Below are 25120 nucleotides of genomic sequence, written 5' to 3'. Positions count from 1 at the left end.
GACAGATGCTGGCGTCACTTTATCATTTTCTACTTTATTACTTCAAATTAACAACCACGATAAAGCTCAAAAAAGTCCAATATTTACACAGGAAAAAAGTACAAAATCCCCCCCAAAGTTCTTCAGGTTTTTTTTTGTTTTTTTAAATTACAAAGTAATAAAAAGTTTTGCTCTTTAATTAAAAAAAAGAGAGAGACAGTAAGAGGGGTAAATAAATTAGGAAAAAAATAGGGAGGAAAAATAAAGTGTTAAATAGAAAGGATAAAAACAAACAAAACAAAGACTAACCCCACCCTCCCCGCCACCCCCACCCCCCCCCCCGCCAACAACCCATCGGCTCCACACTACAGTGACAGTGTGTCTGCTACAGGCCATAGGTCGCAGTGGTGATCATTGTGTTTCAAAGCCCCAAGTGCCACAAAGCAGCTTGAGTATTCCTAAATTATATTTAAAAACAACTAAAGTGGGGGGGGAAAGGGGGGGAGACAGGTAGGAGAGGGCAGGAAGGGATTGTGCATGTACTGTGGATCTTACTTGGGGTTGCATGAGGGAAGGAGAGAGCAAGAGCCATCGCTCTGAAAGAACACCAAACTCCAGTTTCTGTGCGCCCCTCTCTTCTCCTCAAGACCCACACTCTCTCCGCAGGAATTAAAACAAGTTTTAATTAAAAAAAAAAATAAAAATAGAAAAACACGCACAGCCAGACAAAAAAAAGACCCCGCTGCAGGGATGGGAAGTGTATTTCTCCCTGTATTTCAGCTCCAGCCTTCCCATCCTCCATGGGACCAGGTGCCTCTCCATAGAGATCCCTCGGCACGTGAGGACCACTCGGATCAGGGAAGTCTGGCACTTCTCCCGACAGCCGGAAAAAAAACGCAGAGAAGCCACCCAAGGAAAGGAAGCCCAAGTCAATGATTAGGCTGTTGCCACAATTCCCCTCACAGCTTAAAATTCATTTAATGCTTGAGAAAATAAATTCTGTTATAGTAATAAAAATCAGACTTCTACCATCAAGTGTGGCTGGAATCTGATTCCCTCCTGGCCCACACAGCTCCTGAAAAAAAAAAAACCCAAAAAAAACCAAAACAAAACCCCCACCCCCACCCCCCCCCATCCCCTGCCCTCAGAAAAAAAGGAGAGCAAAGTTAAAATTTATATGGCTAGAAACCATATGATTTAAAAATAATAATTAAAAAAAAACAACAAAGCAGGAAAAGATATCCAAGAAGAAGGGAAAAAAAAAAGAAAAGAAAAAAAGAGACAAACCAAAACCAGGAGCAGAGAGTCAGGAGAGGGAACTGGGGGTAGCCAGTGTGGGCAGTGGTAGGGCCAGGGTAGGGCTGGGGGGGCAGCGGAGGTGTTCCCGCATGGCTCCCGCGTCGTCAAGCTTCTCGGAGGCGCTCGCGCTGGGGGACGCAGGCGGCCCTCTCAAACGGCTCACGCCAGCGCAGGGGCACAGCTCGACTCCTCGTCGTTGGCAAAAAGAAATTCTGTCGGGTTTTTTTTTTTGTTGTTTTTTTGTCTTTTTTTAGTTTTTTGTTTGTTTTTGGGTTTTTTGTTTTTTAAAAGAAAAATACAGTGAAGACACTAGAAAGAGAATTAAAAAGAGAGAAAAAGGGAAGAGACTTTAGGAGAAAAGGCTCTTCCCAGCACTTCCAATGCCAACTGGAGTGTAACAAATCAAATCAGCCCTTTCTTCTACACTCCTCCCACCCCTCAGAGTTACCTTGTCCAGCTACTGTCGTTTCCTCTACAAGCGGCACTCGCTAGCTGTGCAAAGTCTTGCACACTTGATTACGTGCTCAGCACCCTCCTCCCCAACACTATCAAACTGCCAGAAAAGCATTCATTAGGATCTAAAGAAATGGCTCCCCAACCCAGCACCTTCTCCACCCTCCCTACCCTCCTAGAGAAATGGAAGCTACCTTCACACCCAAGATAATCCATCCCCTCAAGGTTTTGGTAGCCAATCTTACTCTTCCCTCTGAAGCCAAAAAACATCTCAAAGTAAGGCGAAGGGAAAGGAAATATACCAATCCCCCACAGCAACATCAAAGCCTTAACCTAATCCCTAATACCAGCAATTCCGTCCTCGAGGGATCCCCGGCACGAGGACAAGCTCACCTAAGCAAACACTGGTCCAGTGGCAATTGCTCCTCACTTCCCAAGGTGATCAAATGGCACACTTGTCTACAAGAGAAAAGGAAGAGTAGGTAAGGGATGGAGAGAAAGAAAAAGGCACGAAGGACACCAAAACAGGGAGGCTGCATGTACGTTTCTCTCAGGACATCCTCCCTCCCAAGAGTTTACTGTTCCACTTGTCCAAACCACTGCGGTCTGGAAGGCAACCAGGTGAAGGCTTATTCCAAGCAAAGTAGAGCTAAGACGACAGTACTGAGCATGGCCTCCAGAAAATACGTAACTGAAGAGCTAAGGCGTAACTTGGTACGGCTCCCCTCACCACACTAGACGCTTGAGGCTCATGTCAGCTCCAGCAGATCAGGTGAAAACCGCTGTGGGGCCTGTAGTCCTTCTGGGACATCCAGGCCAAGGCCACGAACTTCGCAGCAGGGACTCACCTGTGATGCTGAAATCCGTGACACTTCTTGCCGCCCTGTGAGGTCAGATGAGGAGACGTTGGCAGGAGCTCCTCGGTGTAACCTCATGCTGACCTTCCGCTCCCTGTCCACTCTTGAGATGGCTCTGGGGGACGTGTTTCCTATTGGGGCAGAGAAACACAAGACAAGAATATCAGTCAATAGTTTTGGTTTCCAGCTGACAACAGGGGTGGCACTCCCCCACCAACTCTCCCACCCCACTCACCGGACTGTTGGATTCGGGAGGTAGGGGTGGAGGCCATGGGCTCGGTGACATTACGAAGACGGTTGGCAGTGGCTCCAGCAGGCGGGCCGGGGGGCAGTGCTCGCGTGGCTGACCCCCGGAGTTGCCCCATCCTCTCTTCTCGCTCATGCTCTCGCCGCTCCCGATCCATATCCTCAGGGTTTCGGGCTGCTCCCTGAGGAGGAGAGAAACCCCCATGCCACGCACAGCTGTCAGGCAGGAGAGACAGCAGCAGCCCCAGACAGAAAACACACAGTGCTCCATCACACCAAGAAAGCAGAGCTTCATCCCCAAAACACGTTCTCCCCCCACCATCTTCCACTCCACCCAGAGAGGGCCTCATTCTCTTCCATGAGGAAACATGGAAGAAAGCATATGGTACTACGGCTGTTATTGCAATCCACGTCTGTGTCCCATCTCCAAATATAGCTCTCTCCCAAAAAATTATCGCTACCTACCTATAGCTATAGATCTATTGACACACATGCTCCATCAGACACACTCACTAATACAACAGTAGCTATACCCCCCAGTTAGCACCAACAACTCTGCCTCTTTTCACTCCACCTGGTGCCCTTTCTCAAGTCACTCACCAGGGGTAAGTATAAATGGCAGGCAGTTTCCAGCTTTCCTCCCCCACCTCCATGATACAAATCAACCCCTGCCCCTCCAGCCCTTTCACCACACACTCACAAATTTAAGCATGTTCCAGTCAAAGACGTAGTCATAGGAGAAGCCTTGGCGGTGGAAGAGGTTGCGGAAGAGCTGCCGCAGGTATGAGTAGTCAGGTTTATCATCAAACCTCAGTGAGCGGCAGAAGTTGAGGTATGTTGAGAACTCAGCTGGAGGGAGCAGAGAACATCTGGTTGTTGAACACCATCCAACCCCCCTGGTCCCACCACAGAGCCACCGCAGCCTTTCAGCAGTGGTGTGCTGGACCAGGATGGCACAAACACAGAGCTGTGTAATGAAACAGAGCCTGCTGATCGCAATGGTTTGGCCACCGAGAAGACCCCATCCCTATTTTTACCACGGGAAATGTTCACACATCTCTTTTTTTCTGGCTGCTTCTCCAAGCAAGAGGTAGCAAGTCACAGAGCCTGCTGAAGGAGAGTAAGAATGCAGGCCTAAAGAATAGGTGGAGGTGAGCTTTGGGAAACTCAGCTCAGACCAGAGGTCCTCCTAGTTCTGTAGCCTGTCTTAAGCAGTGGCCAGAAGTTGACCGCTACAGAGGAGAAAGACTGGGGCAAGCACATCTGACACTTCCACCGACTTTCAGCTCAGGGAACTTCCTGATCTGTATGTGGTTTCTAATTATTTAGTAACCCTCAGTGGATCTCTCTTCCACATAGCTGTCCAATCTCTCCTTGAACTCCTGTAAGCTTTAAGTATCCACAACATCTTCTGGGAAGGAGTTCCACAGGTCTACTACTGGCTGTGTGAAGAACCACATCATTTTGTTTTGAAGCTAGCAGGAACCAGCTTTGTTTCTCTTCCAATACAAGAACGGGGGCCACCAAATAATCAGCTCCCATCCAAACTTCTGGAGGCATAGCAAGAGTGTAGACTTTTACCATCTCTCTCCAATCACCTCTTTTCCAGGTTCCAGCAAACTCCTTGCTTGTACAGAAATCATCTCACCTCTGGTCACCCTTTTGGCCTTTCCTGGACCTTCTTCCCCTTCTACTGCATCCTTTCTGAAACAGTGGGATGGACCAGAGTTGCACAGTGCATGCAAGGTGCGAGTGGGCCATGGGTTTACATACACTGTTTGGGCTTCTTTTCTTTCCTAGTAATTCCTAACACCTTATTCGCTTTCCTCAGCAGCCCCTAAGCACAAAGTTGATGCTTTCACAGAACCACCTATTATAACTGCAACAGCTCATTGGTGAGTGGCACTGGTCAGCTCAGAGCCTACTATTCTGCAGGCGACATGAGGACCAAGCCTTCTGCTCTCCCCTCACATGTATTACTCCACGTTTACCTGCAAAGAACTGCATTTGCCTCTTCATTGTCTGGTTATTTCTAGGACTCATCACGCTCAGCCCTCATCCTCACTATCCAGAATAACTCAGGATCATCAGCACACCTTCTCACCTCACTGCTCATCCCTCTTGCAGACTGCGTCTGAGGTCCTAAAGATCCCTCTCAGCACCCCCACCTCCTTACTAACACAAGGCTTGACTGTCCACAAAAACATCTACATTTCCCACTTTTGAACCCGAATTGTATCACCACTGGTCTCTTATTCTTCTCATCACTGGTGTCAGCAGCACGTCCTGATCTGGGGGTACTGGGCATTGCCCTTCAAGACTCAAGACTCCATGGGGTTTCAGCAGGAGAGCAAGCCACACACCAGATAACAGAGTCATCAAGATGAGAGCACTTACAAGGGTACCCTTTGCAGAGCACTTCAATGGGTGTCGACATCTTTTTCTCACTGATCCTCTCATACTTTTGGCGCTTGGTGGCAGCCTTGAGGCCCTGCCAGGGCAGTGAGCCCAGGTTGAAATACATGAGCACATAGCCCAGGCTCTCCAGGTCATCACGGCGACTTTGTTCTGTGGGAAGAAGTTACAAAGGGGCAAGCAGTGAGCAGCAAGCAAAACTGCTTTGGCAATCACACAGCTTTGGAGGTGAACACAGAACAGAAGAAAAAAACCTGCTCTCTTCTTTGGTAGATTTCTATGGATAGACAAACTTGTAGAACACATTCCAGTACAAATTCCTGTGGGGATGCTCATGCCGCAAGAGTTAAAGTGCTCCCTCCCCATACAGCCCAACCCACTTCATAAATGAATAATTACTCTGACTACCTCCTCACCTGGACAAGCCTTAATTCACACAAGAATTCAACAGCTTAAGAAGTGCTGCAGTGACACTGCCTACTTTGCTCTTCCCAGTCCCAGAGGAAGGGCACCTACGCTTCTCCACCCAGAATGATACTTCACCCTGGGGATTAGTCATAGCAGAGGTAGTCACCAAAAGACAAAGCTAACAGAGGTAAGCCCGACACAACCCCTTCAAGCACATCTTCTAATTAACCTGCTGATATTCTTTACACAGGGCAGAAATGAGGAACTAGCGACCCCTTCTTGTGGTAAACGACTTTGTTGGTATTTTAGAGAAGCCTAACGCAATACTTTGCAAAGATCTTTCTGGATTGGTGGCATTTTTCAAGCTGTGGAGGAGAAAGGCACAAATACAGAGGTGTATTTTGAACAAAAGATTCCCCTCCAAATGGGGAAATGACTGTGTAACCGGCATCACTACTAACTCCACTCAGAGCAAAGGTTGCCCTTAACACGCCACTGTAAGGGTCCACTTTTAAATGCATATTTATTAAACAAAAAAAAATTTGTTTCCCAAGCAAAAACATTCCACATTGAACTTGTCCTCTGGAATGACCAAACCATTTTATGCTGCAAGTTAGCTCAAGACAGAGTTGATGCAGAATCTCAGCAACTGAAAACATTGACTAGTTAACTTGTGAAACTCTTCCCAGCTCCTCCAACATGTTTACAAATTAATCTATAAATTTTGCCAAGAAGCTTTTGCCCCTGCTCCCCTCCCAGATAAAATAAACACTACGAAGAAAGTACTTTACATCTTGAGGAGAACAACAACTTACACAGATAACAGAGGCAAAATTATGGCTTGAGAGAAAGCACAGGGGTAGAACAAAGACTGAAGAGATTCATCTATTAGATTAATTTACTACTACAGCACATTTTGCTGGATTCAGTGCCATGTCCAAGATGCTCCAGATTATGTATTGGTCTGTGGGTTAATTCTCAATGTCAGTTACATGCTACCACCTGCCCCATCCAAAGGCCAGTAGATTATTACAGCTACCCCTTACTCTGCTAGCTGACCTGATCCCTGACAAAGGAGTAGCTGTAGCAGGTCACAGATCTAGATGTCCAGATATATCGACACAAGCTGTGGGTCACCATGGGCCTTTCTTCTCCTGCATGCCTCTCATAACATCCTAAGTGTTTTGAGGACCAGGAGGGTTGACAAATAAAAAATATTGGGGGGGCAGGGGGGTGGAGCACAGTGGTTGCAGAAGAAAAGGGGGGTTGTCATCACTCCATAACTGAGAGGAAAGAGTCTTTAATTCAAAGCACATGAAATGCCATAAAAACGCCATGTTCCAAGACAGGACTAGAGGAGAAAGCAGACATGCAGATCCCCAAAGTGTCTTACTTGGAGCATGCAGAAATAACAGCATTTTTTGACCTCACTAACTTACTGCCTCATGTTGCCCACTTTAAAGGGGCTAATACTTCCTAATCTCATCAGGCTGCTGCCAAAGATAACTACATGATTGGCTGGGAGATGCTTAGATGCTATGAAGGGAGAAGGGAAAAGAAACCCACAGTTTTGCATTTAGCCTAAGGCTGGGATACGTGTACTTTCAGAGGGCTGCAATTACACACCATGCATACCAAATAAATAAAACTAAACAATATTTCATAATGACCTACATCCTGAGACAGAAGGCTTGTGGAAATGGGAGTCAGAACGCACATCCAGGGCCTGAAAGCACAGGTGACGAAGGCAACCTCAATCCTGCAATTTGCCAGCCCTCAACTTATCCATGCTGTAGCTTTAAAGCCTGTAACTGTGGGTTCCCCGTCTGGAGCATGGGGGTGCCCCTCAGAGGAGTAGGGAAAGGCAGGACAGGAACCAGAGAAACCTACTGAACAGACAAATCAGCCTTTTAGATATAAATCGGATCTTGCCTCCTAAATCTTGCTTGAACTCCACGCTGCTTAAGGTAGACTGGACCACACATCTCCATTTGCGTGGAGCACAGGAGCTTTGAGCACAGCCACTGACTCCATCCAAAACAAAAGGAGACATTCTGCAAACGTATGTCTAGGCACAGTCCTAGTGATTTGGGGAAGGCCAGAATTAGACACTTGAGGTTAGGGAGACTGAAGTCAGTGGGGGATGCTACATGTCCTTACTGGAGGCAAGGAGAGGGGTCACAAAACCAAACCGGGCAGCTCACTAGTATCAATTACATGCACGCAAACACGCCTTAACTATGCCTTAACACAGCAATATGATCGAGGAAAAATAACTGTAAGCACGACACCCAATCATTAAAATGCTGAATGATAAATGTCTGATTGTGTCGTATCCCTGAAGTATCATTTCTCAGGTACATGTGGTCATTGTAACCCAATTAAACAATTTCACTGAGATTCAAATCCATGAGGAGCCTGAAGCACCTATATGATGGGTCACAGTTGTCAAGCTACCTCAAAACATTGTAGCTGTCTTTCACCTGTAACCCTAACTACAAGATCCAGAATTAAACCTTGGTTGACAGTGAAGAACAATAGTTCCTACACCCTGTTTCTTTGTTTCATCTTCAGTTACTATTACACATCCCCAAGCTATCTCCAAATACTTTTTTTTTTTTTCTCTGCCTGGCCCCATATACCAACAGCCACAGGATACTAAATAACATTAGACAGCAAAAGTGGAGTAATTAATTAGTTAGGGAAAAAAAGTTCACCTCTACACTCCAGAGAAACATTATTTAAACATCACTACTTTCCACTTTTAGAAGCTTGACAATTGTCAACTAACTCTCACAGCATGCCTGGGACGCAGGCAAAAGATCTCACTTTACAGTCTGAGAAAGAGAAACGCAAGTGACGCAAATGCGTGCCCAGAGCAAGTCAGTCCAGAAGCAGGATTGCAGCCATGACCTGTGACACCACATCACACTTCCTCTCTCCATTTTATTGCAGCTTCTCAGCTCTCCTACAATAGATGGGGGACTGCTACTTTTACAAGGCACTCATCCTTTCCTCCCTCCCTCACAAAACCCCTTCCAACACAAAACACAAGGTTGCCTTCCCACTCAACCCAGCATGACCTCTCAAACCCAACCCACTCTGCAAAGCAACCTGGTGCCAGTTCCCCCCCACTCCCAGGGAGGCTCCCAGCCAGCCCACACCCTCACCTCCCTTCCCAAAGCAGGGTCCTCAGAAGGAGCTGAGTCAGGGGTGAGTAGCAGGACGGTGAGTTACCTGGGGAAGACATGCTCGGGCAAAGACAGGAGACTGAGGACTGGTTGCCTTGGATGTCAGGTTCGTGACAAAACTTGTTTCTTTGCAGAGTAAAGTGCCTCCTGGTCCCCAAGGACAGTGCTTCCTCCCCCCGAACCTGATCCTATCCAAAGCGATGCTGTTCCCATGCAGGACTCCCTAGAAATCAGCTGTGTTCACTGGGGCCACCCCAGCTACAAGCAGTCTTAACCAAGCAACGTTTTCCTGACTACATACTCAGATCTGATTTTGCACATGCTGGGACTACACTTCCCCCTTCTCTCCCCGCTGCATGGCAACAGCCTTTAAAAACACACAAAAATCTGGAATGGGTGACAGAGGGCAGGATGAGCAGAAGAACTTTATGCTGTGCACAGCCTACACTGATACCATGTAGGACACATGTTTGGGGAGGAACTGCCCCCCGCCCCCAGCCTCCTGTTACCCAGACAGAGCCCACCAGGCTTCTTCCAAGACTGTCTCCTGGGCACCCCTGGGCATCTATTTCAGACTTCACAAGCTCCAGAGGGTGCAAGGGACTCTCATCCCCAGAGCATGTGAAAATTGACTGGAATGCGTGAACCAAAGCCTGCACAGTCCAATGACTCCCCCAACAGCAAGTCTCCAGCTGTGGAAATCGTCCCCAATCTCGCCTCCTACTTTTTCACCCGGTCACTGGGAAAAGAATGTGTTTCCTCCAGACATTGGAATGCCCAACCCTTAGCTTGCACATTCAAATAAAGGCATTTATTCATTTGCTATTCCCATCACATGAGTACCCCGGCACCTGATTCCTTCTCTCTCCCTAAACCGCATTAATGTAACGTTAAGAGATTTTAGTCTCTGAAAAGTCATAAAATTCAGAGTGACGGTTCCCATGGCAATGCTGCTAACGCAGAAATATGTCTGTCATACACCCTGTAGCAAGGTCTTGAGAAATAGGAACTCCAGCTGCAGCCCTGACACCCCTATCCCCTTTTCTCCAGGCAGGTCGTGTAACCTTTATGCCATTCAGGGGAACTATCTGCAACGTGGAGATAATACACCCGAGACCTGTTGTGCAGAGTAACTCACACCCAGACTTTTCCAAAGCAAAGGGCATGAAGAGAGCGACGGCTGTGCTCAGACCGATGGCATAAGCAATTTGCCCTTGGATTAGTGTTCAGACATTGTTTGTTCATCCTGATACACAAGCCAAGCACCAGTAGTAAAGGGCTAAGTTGGGCTGGGATGAATAATAAAGTCCTTCAAAAAAAACCCAACCAACCCCACATCCAGACATTTAGCCTCTCGTGATCAGTTCAGACAGAGCAGGCACACACAAAAGAATCGACAGACATAGTAGTGAGAATTATTTTGTGCATGTCTCCTTGTGGCAGTTACCATGGCTGTGGAAGTCTTGACTAAGAATTCAATGGAGAGTCAGTTATATATAAGCAGGTCAGGCCAAAATACAGAAGACCAACTCGGAAAGCTCTACAAGAACTATTTTTACTACATGGAAGAGGTCAGGAGATCACAGCCCACTCTCAACACACAACACTCCCCATTTCAATACAAATAAAGCATTTTCCTTCTACCATTATACAGTATTAAGCAAGGAAGACAATGGGAAACTGCTTCATTTTCTGCAGGTCAAATCTTGACTCCAGATTACTGGGAAACCATCTGCAAGAGGGGAGAATGGGAAGGTTTCCCAAGGAAGAACAAGGACACAAAATCCTGTGGAAGCTGTTAGTTTAAAAGGTTTGAGTTCCTTGCCCTGATTTTCAAATTCCCAGCTTATACATTTCAGAATAAGGTCTCTCAGAGATACAAACTGAGCTGTGAGCACAGGAGCTACTTTCCTGGGTCCGCAGGCAGGACAGCTTCAGTGTTTGTGCTCTTCGGATTTGCCAACCAATAGCAGAATCGAGTCAGCCTGCTCAGAACAGACCCTACAGTAACTAAGAAACTATTGCACTGGGGCCAAAGTTTAGCCCAAGCAGGGGAAAAACGTCACACTGGAGAGAAGTATCTGGTCAGGAAACAGAAGAGAAAACTGCAAGAGGTTTTCACCTCTGTTCTTCACAGCAACCAGTTATTGTGCATCAGGGGTTCATTCCCAGGATAAGAGTTTGGGTGATTTCAGGAGGTCTAAGTACAGGGGGTACTAACCTGCACAAGGTTTTTACAAAACCTGGGATGATGGCCATCACCAGTGTAAGACCTCGCTGAACTCTCAGCACTCTGTCCCAGCCTAGTTTTATCCCCACAGTACCAGCCACAGACGCTAAGGGCAGAGCCCTACCTCCCTAAAGCTGCCTCAATCTCCCTCAGTCGTGAACGGGGCAGTGTGGTTCACAGACACATGCATATTTTGAAGGCCCAATCCTCTATCACAAAACCCGGATGTCCAGGCAGTAGGAAGCCTCCCCTCATCTCAGCTTCTTGTACATTTCCCGCACATGGCTGTCCCTGTCCTCAGCAGTGGGTAACAGGAGTATCCCCATATTGCAGTGGGCCTGTACCCTCCAGCTCTGACAGCTACAGAATAATCACTGATGAAGGCACTCAGGAGTCAACATAAAGGTTTCAACTGCACATATCCCTAAAGGCTCAGGGCCTGCGAACATCTCGTTTACATATCTCATCAGCCTGCAAAAATTGTGCAAGGCAGAGTCAGTAGTAGTAAAGTCAGGGAGGTCACAGCCTTGCTGCTGAAATAGGGCCCCGCTGTACTAAGCTGCGCACAAACACATACCAGTGGACAATCGAGGAGCTCAGAGTGCCACAAAAGGCAGGCAAGGTAACACAGGCGTAACAGTTAAGTTATTTACCCACCATCTCAACATAGGTCAGCAGCGGAGTCAGGCACAGAACCCGATCCCCTCCGCCTGGGGACACACCACCACCCCTGGAAAGCCCCACCAAAGACCAACAGCAGGCTCACCGATTCCCAGGTGGGTGTTGATAGAGGCATAACGGGCTGTGCCAGTCAGATTCTTGTTTTCCCGGTAGGGGATGTGCTGGTGGGTCCGGGCGTCTCGGTACTTCTTGGCCAAACCAAAATCAATGATGTATACTAGGTTGCCTTTTTTGCCGAGGCCCATAAGGAAGTTGTCTGGCTTCACATCCCGGTGGATGAAGTTCTTGGAATGAATGTACTCAATACGGCTGATCTGGAGGGGGTGAATAAATAAATAAAAAGTGAGACAAGCAAGAAGGTAACTTATCATAAGTGCACCTGTTAAAAGAAGTACCCTGTCCAGGACTATGGCCTGTCAGAGCAGGGAAAGGGACATTTTGCAGAGAGTATCAGAGATGACAGCCAATGAAAAAGACACCCTCTGGAGGCAGAAGGATCTGGAGATGAAGAATGGAGATGGAATTCAACCCTGCACACCAGCCCCGTCCTCCATCTGGGGAGGTCACCATTAGCACCACAAGGAAGGATGGGAAGCAAGTTCACATGGACTAAAACTTTGAGCTTCAGTATTGACACCAGTCAACCTTCAAACTTAGCCAGGGTGGGAAAGGAGAGGGTCCAGAACAGCTAAGGGCCTTAAACCCAGGGCACAGGCCGTTGCATAGGGGAGGTTTAGATTGGATATTAGAAAAAAATTCTTTATTGAAAGGGTTGTCAGGCATTGGAACAGGCTGCCCAGGGAAGTGGTGGAGTCACCATCCCTGCAGGTGTTCAAAAAACACATAGACTTGGCACTTCAAGACATGGTTTAGTGGGCATGGTGGTGTTGGGTTGACAGTTGGACTTGATGATTTTAGAGGTCTTTTCCAAACTTAATGATTTGATAGGTAGCTGTCCTGGTTTTGGCTGGGATAGAGTTAACTTTCTTTCTAGTAGCTGGTATGGTGTTATGTTTTGGATTTAGTGTGAGAATAATGTTGATAACACACTGATGTTTTCAGTTGTTGCCAAGTAGTGTTTAGACCAAGTCAAGGATTCTTCAGCTTCTCATGCCCAGCCAGCAAGAAGGCTGGAGGGGCACAAGAAGCTGGGAGGGGACACAGCCAGGACAGCTGACCCAAGCTGGCCAAAGGGGTATTCCATACCATGGGATGTCATGTCTAGTGTATAAACTGGGGAGAGTTGGCCTGATGGGGCATTGCTGCTCAGGAACTAACTGGGCATCAGTCAGTGAGCAGTGAACAACTGCATTTTGCATCACTTGTTTTGTATATTCCACTTTTATTATTGTTATTATTATCATTATTAGTTTCTTCCTTTCTGCTCTATTAAGCTCTTCTTATCTCAACCCACAAGTTTTACGTCTTTTTCCTGATTCTCTCCCCCATCCCACTGGTTGGGGGGGGCAGTGAGCGAGCAGCTGGATGGTGCTTAGCTGCTGGCTGGGGTTAAACCACGACAGTAGCGATGCCAGTCATTCATCACACAGGCAAAAGCATCTATGCACTAATACAGAGTGAGCAGCAGGGGAAGGAAGGAGGGATGGAGATCAAGAAAAGACAGCAGTGCCTAGGTTCCAGGCCCCCAGCTTCATCAAGAAATAGAAACCTGGCAGCCACTTGCTGCTAAATGAAAAAAGCCTGGGATACAGCAGTTCTTGAGCAAAGGGGATAGGGGGTTGGGGGGGAAAGGCATGGAAAAGGAGAGTAGGCACAAATGCTTCAGAGGAAACTCACCATCTGGTCTGCCAGGAGCAGAACTGTCTTGAGACTAAATTTGCGGGAACAGAAGTTGAAGAGATCTTCCAGGCTGGGCCCCAAGAGCTCCATCACCATCACATTATAGTCCCCCTCTGCTCCACACCACTTAATGGAGGGGATACCCACTGGGGAAAGAGAAAGATTAAGCCCACGGAACAGAGGAAAACTGCAGCTCCCCTGCTGAGAACATCATGTTTAACACCAAATCATTTCCTTTCTAAGGCCCTCCAGAACAATCTCCTTCTTCAACCACTCCCCCAGCCCCATCCTTTCCTCCCCATCTCACCTCCTCCCTGCATCATCTTGTAGAACTTGCTTTCAATGTGGAGCTGGGGATGCTTGGTTTTGACACATTCCAGTTTGATGGCCACCTCTTCACCAGTCGCAATATTGGCTCCTGCATAGAAATGAGGGCGAAATGAAGATTGCACAAGCTTCCACTGAAGCTAAACGCTTTTAACAAGGCCCATACAGATGCCAAAACCTTAAGATTTGCCCTGAAATTTATTCTCTGTGAAAGAAATAAGATTCAGCCACTTCAACTTCGTACACAGTTTCCAGCACTGCCATTTGCAAAGGCAAGCCCAGAGGAAGGCACATGAATAGGAAACCAGCTCTGATCCTGCAGCCAGGCTAGAACAACAGTCCTACAACATGTTAACTGCCTCATTATCTCAAAAAGCACCAGACTTTGGGAGGTCAATCTGTATGTATCAGCAGCAGCTAAACTGAGTGGAAGTTTTAGCTGTCCCTGATCATATACCTAGCCCCTGAACCCAAGCCAGCCCCCCAGGCAGTGATACGGAGTACCTCTTCCCAAGCAAAATTACTGGTTACCTCAGGTACGTCGTTTCAACAGAGCCACTTAGTTCAGGAGGAGACATTGCTAACATTCCCAGCTACCTCTGGTTTCTCCACAGCCCTGACCTGCTCAATACAGTCAATTCCCAAATCTCCAGTTTCTCACTCTCCTGAGGGCTTTAATAATACCTTTATCTTTTGCCAACACAGAAACATTTGCTATATCCTAAATTAGAAGCGTGAAGAAATAAACTGAATCCAGCACTGAATTAAGCTACTCAGACGCCTTTGTTGAAGGTATTGCTAGATGGTTTGCAATGACACAAAACCACCACCCCACTCACTTCTTTCTGAAAAGAACTGAGCTGCCAGCCACGAAAGCCAGCGCTCTGGTCCCAAAGTGCACTGTCAAAGGAGGAACAGGCTGGTCTTACTCCTGTACTAGCTGAGAGGATTCCAGATGTTTCACATCATCCTAAAATGGAAAGAATTAAGATCTGTACACAGGTCACAGGAATGACACTCAGGACTTGCCTCTCTCTCCCCTCCTCCCATGCCTGCCTCACACAAACACAGACAAGCCCTTCCTCATAGCCGGAACTATTAGAAGTTGCACTCAAACACAAATCAGACAGCAGCTCTGATCATGAGCAGCTTATGAACACTGTCATAAACTAAACTACTCCAGAACATGCATGCCAAACATGAGCTGGAGTCAAAGATGATGTTTTGTAGATATCCCATAGCTAGTTTTGGTAGGTCTGGTTAATTCGTGCCTCCTGATTCCTGTGATTAGACTTTCGGAGTCCACAAAGACAGCTGCAGATAGGTCACTCCATCCATCCTCTTTCACACACTGCCCCCAGAGCTAGGGACCAAAGAGAAAAAGGAAATGTTCACACAACTGGATCCCTTCTACCCCTGGATCCTAAGGGGATCCATCTCCTGTTGAAGAGTTCTGTCTTGTACACAAAGTTAGCCAAAAGCTGCCTGCTAGCAAAAACACGTCATCTAGATACTACAGCGCCGGGTCGAGACAGACTAGCTGCAAGGAATTTGTAAGAGAGTAACAAAAACAATTGGGGCCTAGAGGGATTGATTTACTAAGAAAGATTAAAAGAGCTAAATATGTAACATAGACAAGAGATACAACTAAGAAGGGTGGGGAGGAAGAATAGGACATGACAACAGTCTGCAAATATTTGAAGGCTGTAAACACTAAGGAGGGAGAGGAATTATTTAGGGTGCTCTGAGGGAGGGGAAGGAGGAGCAATGGGATGAAATTAATAAGGGTTTTTACTCAAGAGCCAGGAGAAGGAAAAGGGAGAAAGCCATTCTGAGAGTGAGAGCCATTTGTCCAATGGTAACTTTTGGAAAGATGCTGACATTTTCCACTTAAAAACTGCTGGCCAGCAAAGCAAGTCTGTACATTCCCTTCACTGCACCACAGGACCCTTCTTACAAGTATCGGGAGTGCAAGGAGGAAAAAAAGCATGAAAAGGGGCTCAGATCACAGTAAGAACGTGGCCCTGGACTAGTATCTACCTTTTAAATTAGTGTTCAGTCACTGGCCCTCATTCAGCATGGAAACACCCAGGACATCCAAACAGATAAGAGCACTCCCTTCGCTTCTCTTTTTCCCTTGCCTTTGTGAAGACGTTCCTCCAAATGCTCTGCAGCAGCTCCCTTGTCCGTTCCCTGGGGGAATTTTTCCCCCTCCTAGTCCATCTGCTGACACACATGCAATGATAAGTCTTCCTGACTTTTGGCAGCAGTAGCATTAGCATTTCGAATAAACCCTGCTCCCCAAAGTTGAACAGTGGAAAGATGAATGAGTTCTCAGCTCCACATTACCCTGTGTCTTTAGGAAGATGATGATGCATCCATCTACTAGGCTGTCTGCAGGTGGGGAGTGTTATCTGTGAGCATGTAAAGCAGGAAAAGGGAAAGGAGGGGTAAGCACCAAAAAAACTTAGATTCTGCAAAATGTGACTATGCCATTCAAATGATCAACATGGCCTTCAGCCCCACACTCTTCATAGCCCAAACACAGGTGTTAGTCTCAGAAAAAGAAGAAACAACCTGTGGCCTAGAACAGCAAAAGTAGGACCAATCAGACCTAATGAGGAGGTATTCTTTGCTGAGGGGGTCACCAATTGAACACTTTAGGCTAACCCCCTCCCCAAACCCTCATGTGTCTTCACCTTGCTCCCTCTACCATTTTTTGGCTAGAGATCTACCCAGACTGAGACCACCACAAGCAAGGAGGGAATTCAAGGGCGGGAGTCTCTCTGATCCTTTGTTCCACGCTTTAACCACCATCTTTTTTAAAGATACAAGTACAAAAGCAACAGTTCTCCGCTCCATCTCCAGACTGGAAAGCACCACATTTCAGACAAACGCAGCAGAGCCTGCCTAGCCTGAGCCACTCGAGAGACGTATGTAGGATTGGGGATAATTCCTAACATCCACCCCCAGTCTCGCTCCGCTGTGGGGGCTGCACAAATTCAACTCATTCATCACGAGCTGTTTGAAACGGGGCCCCGGGGACAGAAGATGTCACCGGCTAAACAGGATCTTTTCAGAGTGGAAGCCTTGCTGTGTGTCTGATACAATAAACACCGCCCTCCCTGCACATCGGGCAAGCGAACAGGCACATCCCCCCTGCTCTCCCCACCGCCCGCTCCCCTCTCGCCAGCTTGGCACGGGAAGAATGGAGGGCTAGGAACAGATGGAAGAAGTCAGATAGGGCGAGAGAGAGTTAACAGGCCAGGAAACAAAGGGAAGGCACTCCCCTCCCAGCAAGGGAGGAGCCTGCCACCAGGAACTGTCCCCAGCCAGCACTGGTCCCAGCATGCTTTGTCTGCCCCACCGTCCCCAGCTCCTCTCCACTGCCAAAGTCCCCTTCCAGCGCATCCAGGCCCCAACGATCCCTACCGCGTCCAGCAACCCTGCCCTGCCTCTTGGCCGACACCTCTGACAAAGCGCCTCTCCTCCCGACGGCCCAAAGGTCTCGGCAATTCCTCTGCAGACTGGGTTTTGCTCTCCTGAGTGAGCATTTCTAGAGGCAGATGGGCTAGCCAAGGCCCACGGGCGGCCTGATCTCATTTCCCACCCTCCCATGCCAACGTGGGGAAAGTATCCCCCCTAGCACATCTATCCCCCAAGGCAGGGCACGGAAGCAAGGCATTGTGCTTTAAGCCCCAGCCCAGGATTAACAGGAGTCCATCCTTTGTGTCTGCCCATGTAGAAATTCAAATTTCCTTCTGACAGGAAAACCCAAAACCAAATCCCAAAGAGCAGAGCACACAGTACCCACTGGTTACGGAGCGGGCGAAGGTACTAACGTCCTGAAAGAGACAAGCTGTGGATAAACTGTACAGCCCATGCTCGCCTTCAGAGACAGACAAGGCTTGTCTGTCCCTGCTCTGTCTCCACACCATTATCAAGAGAGAGAACTGCGAGGTGAATCTGGTGCAGGAGAGAAGTCCTCGTGAATGAGTCCCTCTGTCTGCAGAGCAGACCGTGAGAGGATAGCATAAGCACAAGCGTCCTCCAGACGCACCATCGGAGACTACATGCCCGATCCCTCCAGGCTGGGGAGTCACCCAGGCTCCAAGAAGTCTCGCTATCACTGCTTCAAAACACACTGGGCTTGCACCTCAATGAACATCACAAGGGCTTTGATACTGCGCTCAAGTAACTTGGTTGAAGTCGGCAGTCGGAGGCATCCCGCTGTGCTCACCACACCAGGGCACCGGGGCTCCCTCTGCCCCTCATGTTGTTTGGTTACAGGCAAGGCGGGTACAACCCCTTCACCAGAGCCTGTTTTCCATGCCCCCTTTGCACAGGTGGACAACCTGTTACATGGTGCAGAGGAATAAAGTATCGGGCCTTTCCATTCAGTACCTCCCTTCTTTCTCCACGCGTACCCCAGATGTTTTGCAAGATCCTGACAATTTATACTGTCCTAGAGAGGGTCTGGAAGGCTTCAAGCCCTAGCATAGGTGGAAAATGCTGTGTCTGGGCTACCACCCCTCAATCCCTAGCACCTGGGAATTAAAAGCACTGTCACCTGAGACACTAACTGGCTGGAGGGCCACAGAGGAGTGGCATACAGGAGCAGGCTGCAGTAAAGGCAGCACATGATGGAATTGGGATCCCAGATCCATTATTTATCATCTTTGCTCATGCTCTGGATAAAGGTGGCAACAAAGCCTGTTACTGATGATTCCCACAGGATACTTAATCAAGAGAGGCTGCCAACACCAATCAAGAGAGAATAATAAAGCAAGAGGGAACTGGAGATAAAAGCCAGAGGTAGAAAACAGAGGGTGATTTACCAACACAGGAAAAAGTAACCTGAACTAGAGGTATTCAATGAAAGGAACACAGGAGGGATGGGAAGATGTTGCAGAACCTAGAAGAGATCACCCACAATACAGCTGACTGTGCTAAGGCCAATTCTGCAATCCAATACAGTGTTGGTGATGGGGGAAGCCAAGGAGACCCAAAGCAGTCTATGCAGAGGCATCACATTACAGATCACTCAAGGGTAGCCCTTCACTACCAGACACTGGAAATGCCATACCTCGAATGCTGTGTAGGCTCCAAGCTGCTCAGCAGATGGACAAACTGGGAAAAACTGAAGGAGCAGCAAGAGTGAGGAGTGGTGGATGTACTTGAAGCAAAATGCAACTCAACGGAGCAAATTAACAGTCAAGGAGTACATGACAACCATCTGTAAGTACCCAAAGGGTGCAGACCCCAGAAAGGGAGAGGGCAATTGTTCTGCTGGCCTGCAGGACTACAGCTGAACAGGTAGTGGTGAGAACTAGATGACTGGTAAAGCCACACCAACTATCATGGAAGGATTGATCAGGCTAGTGGGTAGTCTCGCCACTCCTGCCCCACATGGTTTGAGCCAATAAAAACATCAGCAGGCAAAGCATCAGGGAATGTATCTACACATCAGTGTGCTGACTTGGAAGAGCTTCTCCCCAAGTGACCTGCCGTGGTAACAGGAAACCCAGCATCTCATGGGCTCTGTTCATTGAGCTCCCAGCTCAGGTCATTCCAGACATTAACTCTAAATCCCCTTACAGATCTAACAGACCTGAGCCCCAGGACTTTAACCAGGCCAGCCTCTTTGACCTGTTTTACACCTCCTGGTCTCAGACCTCTCACAGGTGCTGGACCACCTCTTCCACTACCAATCTTCCCAAAACTTTATTCCTTCTACCCTGAGGGAACAGCCATCTCCTCCCTTTCCACCACCCACTCTTTGTAGAGTTTATACCCACACACACCCAAGCTCAAGAAAAGGAGGCAAGAGAGCTGGAGTAGGGTGTATGACAAATATGCCCTGAACAGTCCAAATCTAAATCAGTCTGACCAAACACCACAGTGACTCCAATATCTGTGAGGTAAAGCTGAGCTCATCCCACTTTCTTTGCCATCAGAAGACTGGTAACAACTAGCAGTATTCCTCGAAGCTGTTTTTCTCTCCACCACCTCCAACCTTACATGGTGCCCACAAATATCAACAGGCAAGAAAAACAACCCAAAAACAATGACACAATTGAGAAAACACAGCCTTGCAGGTGGAAGGACAGAGATTCACACTCACCTAGGTAAATGTCTCCAAACGAACCGCTGCCGATCTTTCTGCCCAGCCGGTATTTGTTCCCCACTCGAAGCTCCATGGTTCAGTCGTGCTGAGAAAAGAAGCACAGAAAGCACAGCGTCAGAGCAGAAACAGGAAGTGAATCACGTAAGACTACAGAAGAGTCCTCCCCACTTCACCCAGAGGCTGGGTACAGTTTTTAATCTTAAAATACTTCACTTTCCACATGGCTTCTATCCCCTCTCCTGTCTCCTGGATGTCCAGGGACAGTGTGAGATAGAAATGCTGCAGGAACATGACCCTTTCAAGCACGTTTTCCATATTCCCATTATGGGAATGTAGAAGGATTGAATCTCTTCCCCACCATTTTGTTCAGAGACTGGGGGGGGGGGGGGGGGGGGGGGGCGCGCAGGAAAGCCCTCCCAAAAAGGTTTCAGTGGGTAGTCACTTCACACTACCATGAAGAGAGATGGTACTGCTCCTTGTAACCCACAGGACCTGGCACCTGGACAGCGGTAATCACGTGAGGCACCAGAAGGGACAGGTATAATAAACCCTATGAGAAGGAGTGCTCTCTGGCCCAGCCCTAGACCAGCACCTCAGTGGCAGCGAAGCACAGGACCTGAGGGCTGCGACAGACAGACAGACCGCCAGGAGCAAGCAACTCCCATCACCCCTAGGCAGGGGCCAGCAGAGAGGACAGGGAGGAGACATCGCTGAACTGAACTCTGCGAGGTACGCACTGACTAGGAATGCCACTTGCTTATCTCCATTTCTGCTGATGGGATCGCAGCCTCCTTTGGTCTACCTGAGCCTCTCTGCCTCTGTTGCCTACCTCGGTGTGCCGGCTGTTTGTTTTTAGCAGCTCAGGCCTTTCCTCATCCCTTTACCTGAAGTGATTAGCTAACCCTTTGACCTGCTATACCCCATCAACATGCCCAGGCTTAGCCTACTCCCCTTCCACAGAAAACCAACTAGGTGGAAGGACTACGGCCACAGAGTTTGTTCTCCTGCCAACCTCAACTTCTGCTGCAAATGCCTCAGCCAAACACTGTTCCAGCAGTTCCCCCATTAACAGCTCCCTCTCCCTTGCCCCTTCTGTGGCCACCAACTTATTCTAGGAACCGCGGCTCTTCCCAAGACAGCCAATGCGTCTCCTTTTAGAGGGATTTGCCACACTCCTAATTTATGCAATGCCACATTATTAGCTTACAAAATGCAGACACAGAGCCTGTTGGGGACAGGAAAGGTGAGGAATGATTCATGTTTTCACAGGTAGGTGAGAGGAACTTTCCCTTGCTGGAGCTCGGTGGGAAGGAAGCATCACTGAAGGAAAGAAAGGAGGAATGGCCTTGTGAGACACACGCACACAAAAAAAATAATCCCAGCTACAGGATTCTGGGCATAGTATAAACCCAGAGCTGCTTCTCCTGCCCCAGGAGATGGGATTACAGAAAGAGGAATGGACGGGCTGCAGAGACGTACAGGGAAATAATCCTATCAAGGCATTCAGGGGACATTGTGAACCCTGAAAGCAGAGCTCCAGTCACCAGAAACCACACACAAAACACTTAGAGGTGGAGTCCCCTCACCTAGTATTTACTTATGCATGTGGGTTTCTGTGCGTCTGAAGTCTACAAAACCCCGTGGCTATTTCTGACTTTCTTACTACAAGGAATGTAGGCAGAGCCTTGGGAACTGAACCAGGAGGCAGGTGTACCTGGGTGAGGGCGCAGCAAACAGACATGATTTTTATCCGCTGCCTACTGTTCTGTATAACCACATTAACATACATCTGACTTGCTTACACTCCTACTCCGATAAACGATCAAAGGTCTGTGTCCCCGGGAACCCGTCACACCACTGTCAGGAAGACAGCTCTCGAACCTCCTTCCTTCATGGCCGTGTTTGCCCAGGTCTGCGAACCCTGAGCACTTCCACTCGAGTCCAAGTCCCAGCCAGGGCAAGCACAGCCGAGGAAGCTGCAGAGGCCGGGCAATAGGTCCCGGCAGGGTCCCCTCTGCACCAGGGCACAGCAGCTACTGCTCTGCAACACCACAGTCCCAAGCCTAAATTTGGTCCCACCCTCCTGGGACAGGCAGGAGCTAGGTTAAGAAGGGTTTCTCGCACAACGAGGCAGCAGCCCTTCTAGCTGATTAAGCAACAGGCTCCAAAGGGGAATCTAAAAAATGCTCCGGGGTGAGGGGGTGGAAGCGGGAAGCAGGATAATGGAGTGAAAAATCATGGTCTCGCACAGCTGTCATTTTGCCTTATCTCCCCCCCAACACACACACACAAGTGTGCTTAGAAAACCTGGGTGGAGGATAGCCAGAGAGCAACAGCCTGGATTCATGGTAATGGGGCAGGACACACACATCCCACCCCCCCAACAACTGCTCCAGGAGTTCAAACATCTACCGCGTTTGCTTCTACTTCACACACGTACCCCCACCACCTACAGCTTCTGCCCTTATCATCTGATCTTCAGGTCTACTATCACAAAAAGAAAGAAAATTTTACATCTAAAATTTATATTATTATATATGAAATTTATATTACTCTCTCTGTATTATTTATACGTGTACAATTTAAAAAGCCATCCCTCCCTCCCGCCCCCCAGCAGGCTTATCCTCCCCTGCCCTGCCACCCTTCCTGCGCTCTCCAGCCAAGGCAGCGATCCCAGGGGCTGCAGGGCAATCATTTAGTTAAACCATTTAGTTTTCCATAAGGGATTAACACACATACAACCTCAAAGCGAGTGTGTGCTCTGCATGAGCGTTTGCATACGTGAATATCCAACATTACACAGACACCTACAATATACTACACAGCCTCAAAAAAAAAAAATACTATCCAGCCGCCAGCGCTGCTTCCCCACACACACCATTTTGCACCAATCCCCTTTTATATAATATAAAATACCCACGTACAGGCACAAAGACCATTATATAAACACACGACAGAGTTTGATTTCACCGCTGTTCCAGCACCGATGGCGACCCGAGATGCAGGGACCATCTCGGGGTGGGGGCGCGGGAAGGAGGGCCACTTCGGTCCCACCTGAGATGGTCGGGAGTGCAAAGATGCCCCGGCTAGCAAAGGCCATGCAAAAGCAAACCCATGGCTCCATAATGGAGGCTGCTGAGCCCAGCACCGCTCCGGCTTTCAGTGGAAGTGTGGGGAGCAGGGGCTGCTTTGCCCATAAAGGCTTTACACGGCTTTTTTTTTTTTTTGTGAGTGTGCGTGCATGTGAAGGGAATAAAGGAAAAGGCTGGCAAAACAATCATCTGAACCGGCTTAAAAATGGGAAGGAAAAAGAGAAAAATTACATTTTGATTGAAATGCAAAACATCAAGCCCCTCCAGACCCTTTCACACTTACAAAAAGGAGAGCAGCAAATAAGATGGGGGTGGGGGAAGAAACCCCACGTACAGAGCATTTGGACTACATTTGAGGAAGAAATAGCCACAACAGGAAAACATGGGGCGGGGGGGGGACGACCAAAAAAAAATAATAAATATGTCCCTTACACCCCCACCCCCTACAGGCAAAACACTACGCGAAGACAGCCTTACCCGGGCTGTTATTTTTCCGGGTAGGTAACAAAAAGCAGCCACCCCCGGGGAACGGCGCTGAACTTCTCCTCGTTCCCCCCCAAGCTCCCGGCCGCGGACCCCCGCCCCTACTGCCCCCCACCCCGCACAAAAGGAAACACCGAGACCACCACCCCCCCCCAAACACACACACCCCCAAAAGCTGACATTCCCCCCCCCACCCGAAACAGGCGATGAGAGGGGCTGGGGAGGGAGACAAGGAACATCAGTGAGCGGGAAGGGTGGGGGGGTTCAATCCGCCCCCCCCCCCCCGTGAGACCCCCCCCCGGCCAAGAACGGCACGGCACCCCCTCCCCGCTCACCCCGGCCCCGCCGAGCAAGGCAGGGCCCCGGCAGGGGGAGAAAGAGAAGAAGGGGGGAGCCCCCCCCCCCCGCCCGCCCCCCCCAAAATCCGCCGCCGCCGGAGGGACGACCCCCTCCCCGTTCCCCCACAAAGGGGCTTTTGTCCCCCGTTGCCCCCCCCCGGGCCCGGCGCATCGCGCCCTGCCCTCCCCTCCCCCGCCCCCTCCCCCTCCCTCCGCGCACACAAAGAGCCGGAGGGGCCGCCTTTCCCCCGGGGTTTGCGCCCCAAGATGGAGGCGGGCGCCCCCCATACCCACCCTGACTGGAAGGGGGCCGTGTGGGGTTGCTGCTCCGCCGGCTGTCAGGGGGCCAGGCGGCCGCGGCGGGAAGGATGACGGAGGATTGGGGAGGGCTGGTGGCGGCCGTGCCCGGCGAGTCCCTCCTTCGCTCGGCTCGGCTCAGCGCGGCGCGGCGCTGCCTGCCTGCCGCCTCCCGCCCGCTCGCCGTCCCCTCCAGCCGGCGTGTGCTCGGCACAGCCCGGCGCTCACCCAGTTTCCATTGAGCCCCGGAGCCAAACCCACTGATGTCACCCAGCGCAGCCCCGGCCCTCCTCCTCCCTCCTCCTCCTCCTTCTCCTCCTCCGCCCGCCGTTAAAGGCGCAACGGCCCGCCGCCGTTCCCGCCGCCCTCCCGCCCGCCGTTTCCCCCTCAGCCCCGGCGAGGGGGAGACCTACCCCACCACACACACGTGGCGGGGGTCGTTTCCCCTCAGCGGCCGCCGGGGTCCCCGCTGAAGGTTTCTCCTCAGGGGGGTGCTGCGGGGGGGAGTGGGGCAAGAACCCACCCGTGGCACCCCACCGCTTGTGGGGGCCGGTGGGGCAGCCCCAATATGGCGGCATTGCCACCGCAGCAGGGCCATCGGCCCCGCTGGGGGATCCTCACACGAAGGCGGCCGGGGTCCCATCGCGATGGCGGCGGGTGCCAAGCGGGGGGGTCCGGCAGGACGGCCCGTGAGGCGTCAGAGTCGCCCCGACCCCACAGAGAGGGTCAGGGCTCCTCGGGAGCAGGGGGCACCCCTTTGGGCGAAGCGCCCGCAAATCCCCACGAATGTCGGCGCGCGCGCGAAAACCCTAACGCGGAGGTCCACGGGGCACCCACCAGCAGACAGGTGCAAAGGTGGGGATCGCCCCCGCCAGAGCCCAGGGGGTGTTTGGGGGG

At 49.7% G+C, this 25120-nt stretch overlaps 1 protein-coding gene across 1 annotated transcript; it reads right to left on the bottom strand.

Annotated features, from left to right (window-relative positions):
• Window positions 1-14: 14 nt before the first annotated feature.
• Window positions 15-24467, bottom strand: CSNK1E (casein kinase 1 epsilon). The gene is made up of 11 exons (XM_075050897.1): window positions 24221-24467; window positions 20011-20098; window positions 13867-13977; window positions 13557-13705; window positions 11845-12073; window positions 5232-5402; window positions 3535-3683; window positions 2824-3016; window positions 2580-2719; window positions 2125-2190; window positions 15-1587 (listed from the first exon to the last, which is right to left on the bottom strand). Exons 2-10 carry the CDS (start codon window positions 20084-20086, stop codon window positions 2158-2160), a joined length of 1251 nt encoding a protein of 416 aa, XP_074906998.1. The 5' UTR covers window positions 20087-20098; window positions 24221-24467; the 3' UTR covers window positions 15-1587; window positions 2125-2157.
• Between the last annotated feature and the right edge of the window lie 653 nt (window positions 24468-25120).

Source organism: Buteo buteo, chromosome 19, assembly GCF_964188355.1.
Source record: "Buteo buteo chromosome 19, bButBut1.hap1.1, whole genome shotgun sequence".
Taxonomy (NCBI): Eukaryota; Metazoa; Chordata; class Aves; order Accipitriformes; family Accipitridae; genus Buteo; species Buteo buteo.
Note: the sequence above shows the minus strand (reverse complement) of the source record. Positions and strands in the feature narration are given on the sequence as shown.

What these genes read in the sequence shown, in the direction of transcription:
- CSNK1E (XM_075050897.1), bottom strand. Translation starts at nt 20,086, where the DNA reads ATGGAGCTTCGAGTGGGGAACAAATACCGGCTGGGCAGAAAGATCGGC. An exon ending in CAAGATGATGCAGGGAGGAG is followed by an intron (nt 13,706 to 13,866) that starts GTGAGATGGGGA and finishes CTCTTTCCCCAG; the next exon opens with TGGGTATCCCCTCCATTAAG. An exon ending in GCTCTGCAAAGGGTACCCTT is followed by an intron (nt 3,684 to 5,231) that starts GTAAGTGCTCTC and finishes TGCTCCCTCCAG; the next exon opens with CTGAGTTCTCAACATACCTC.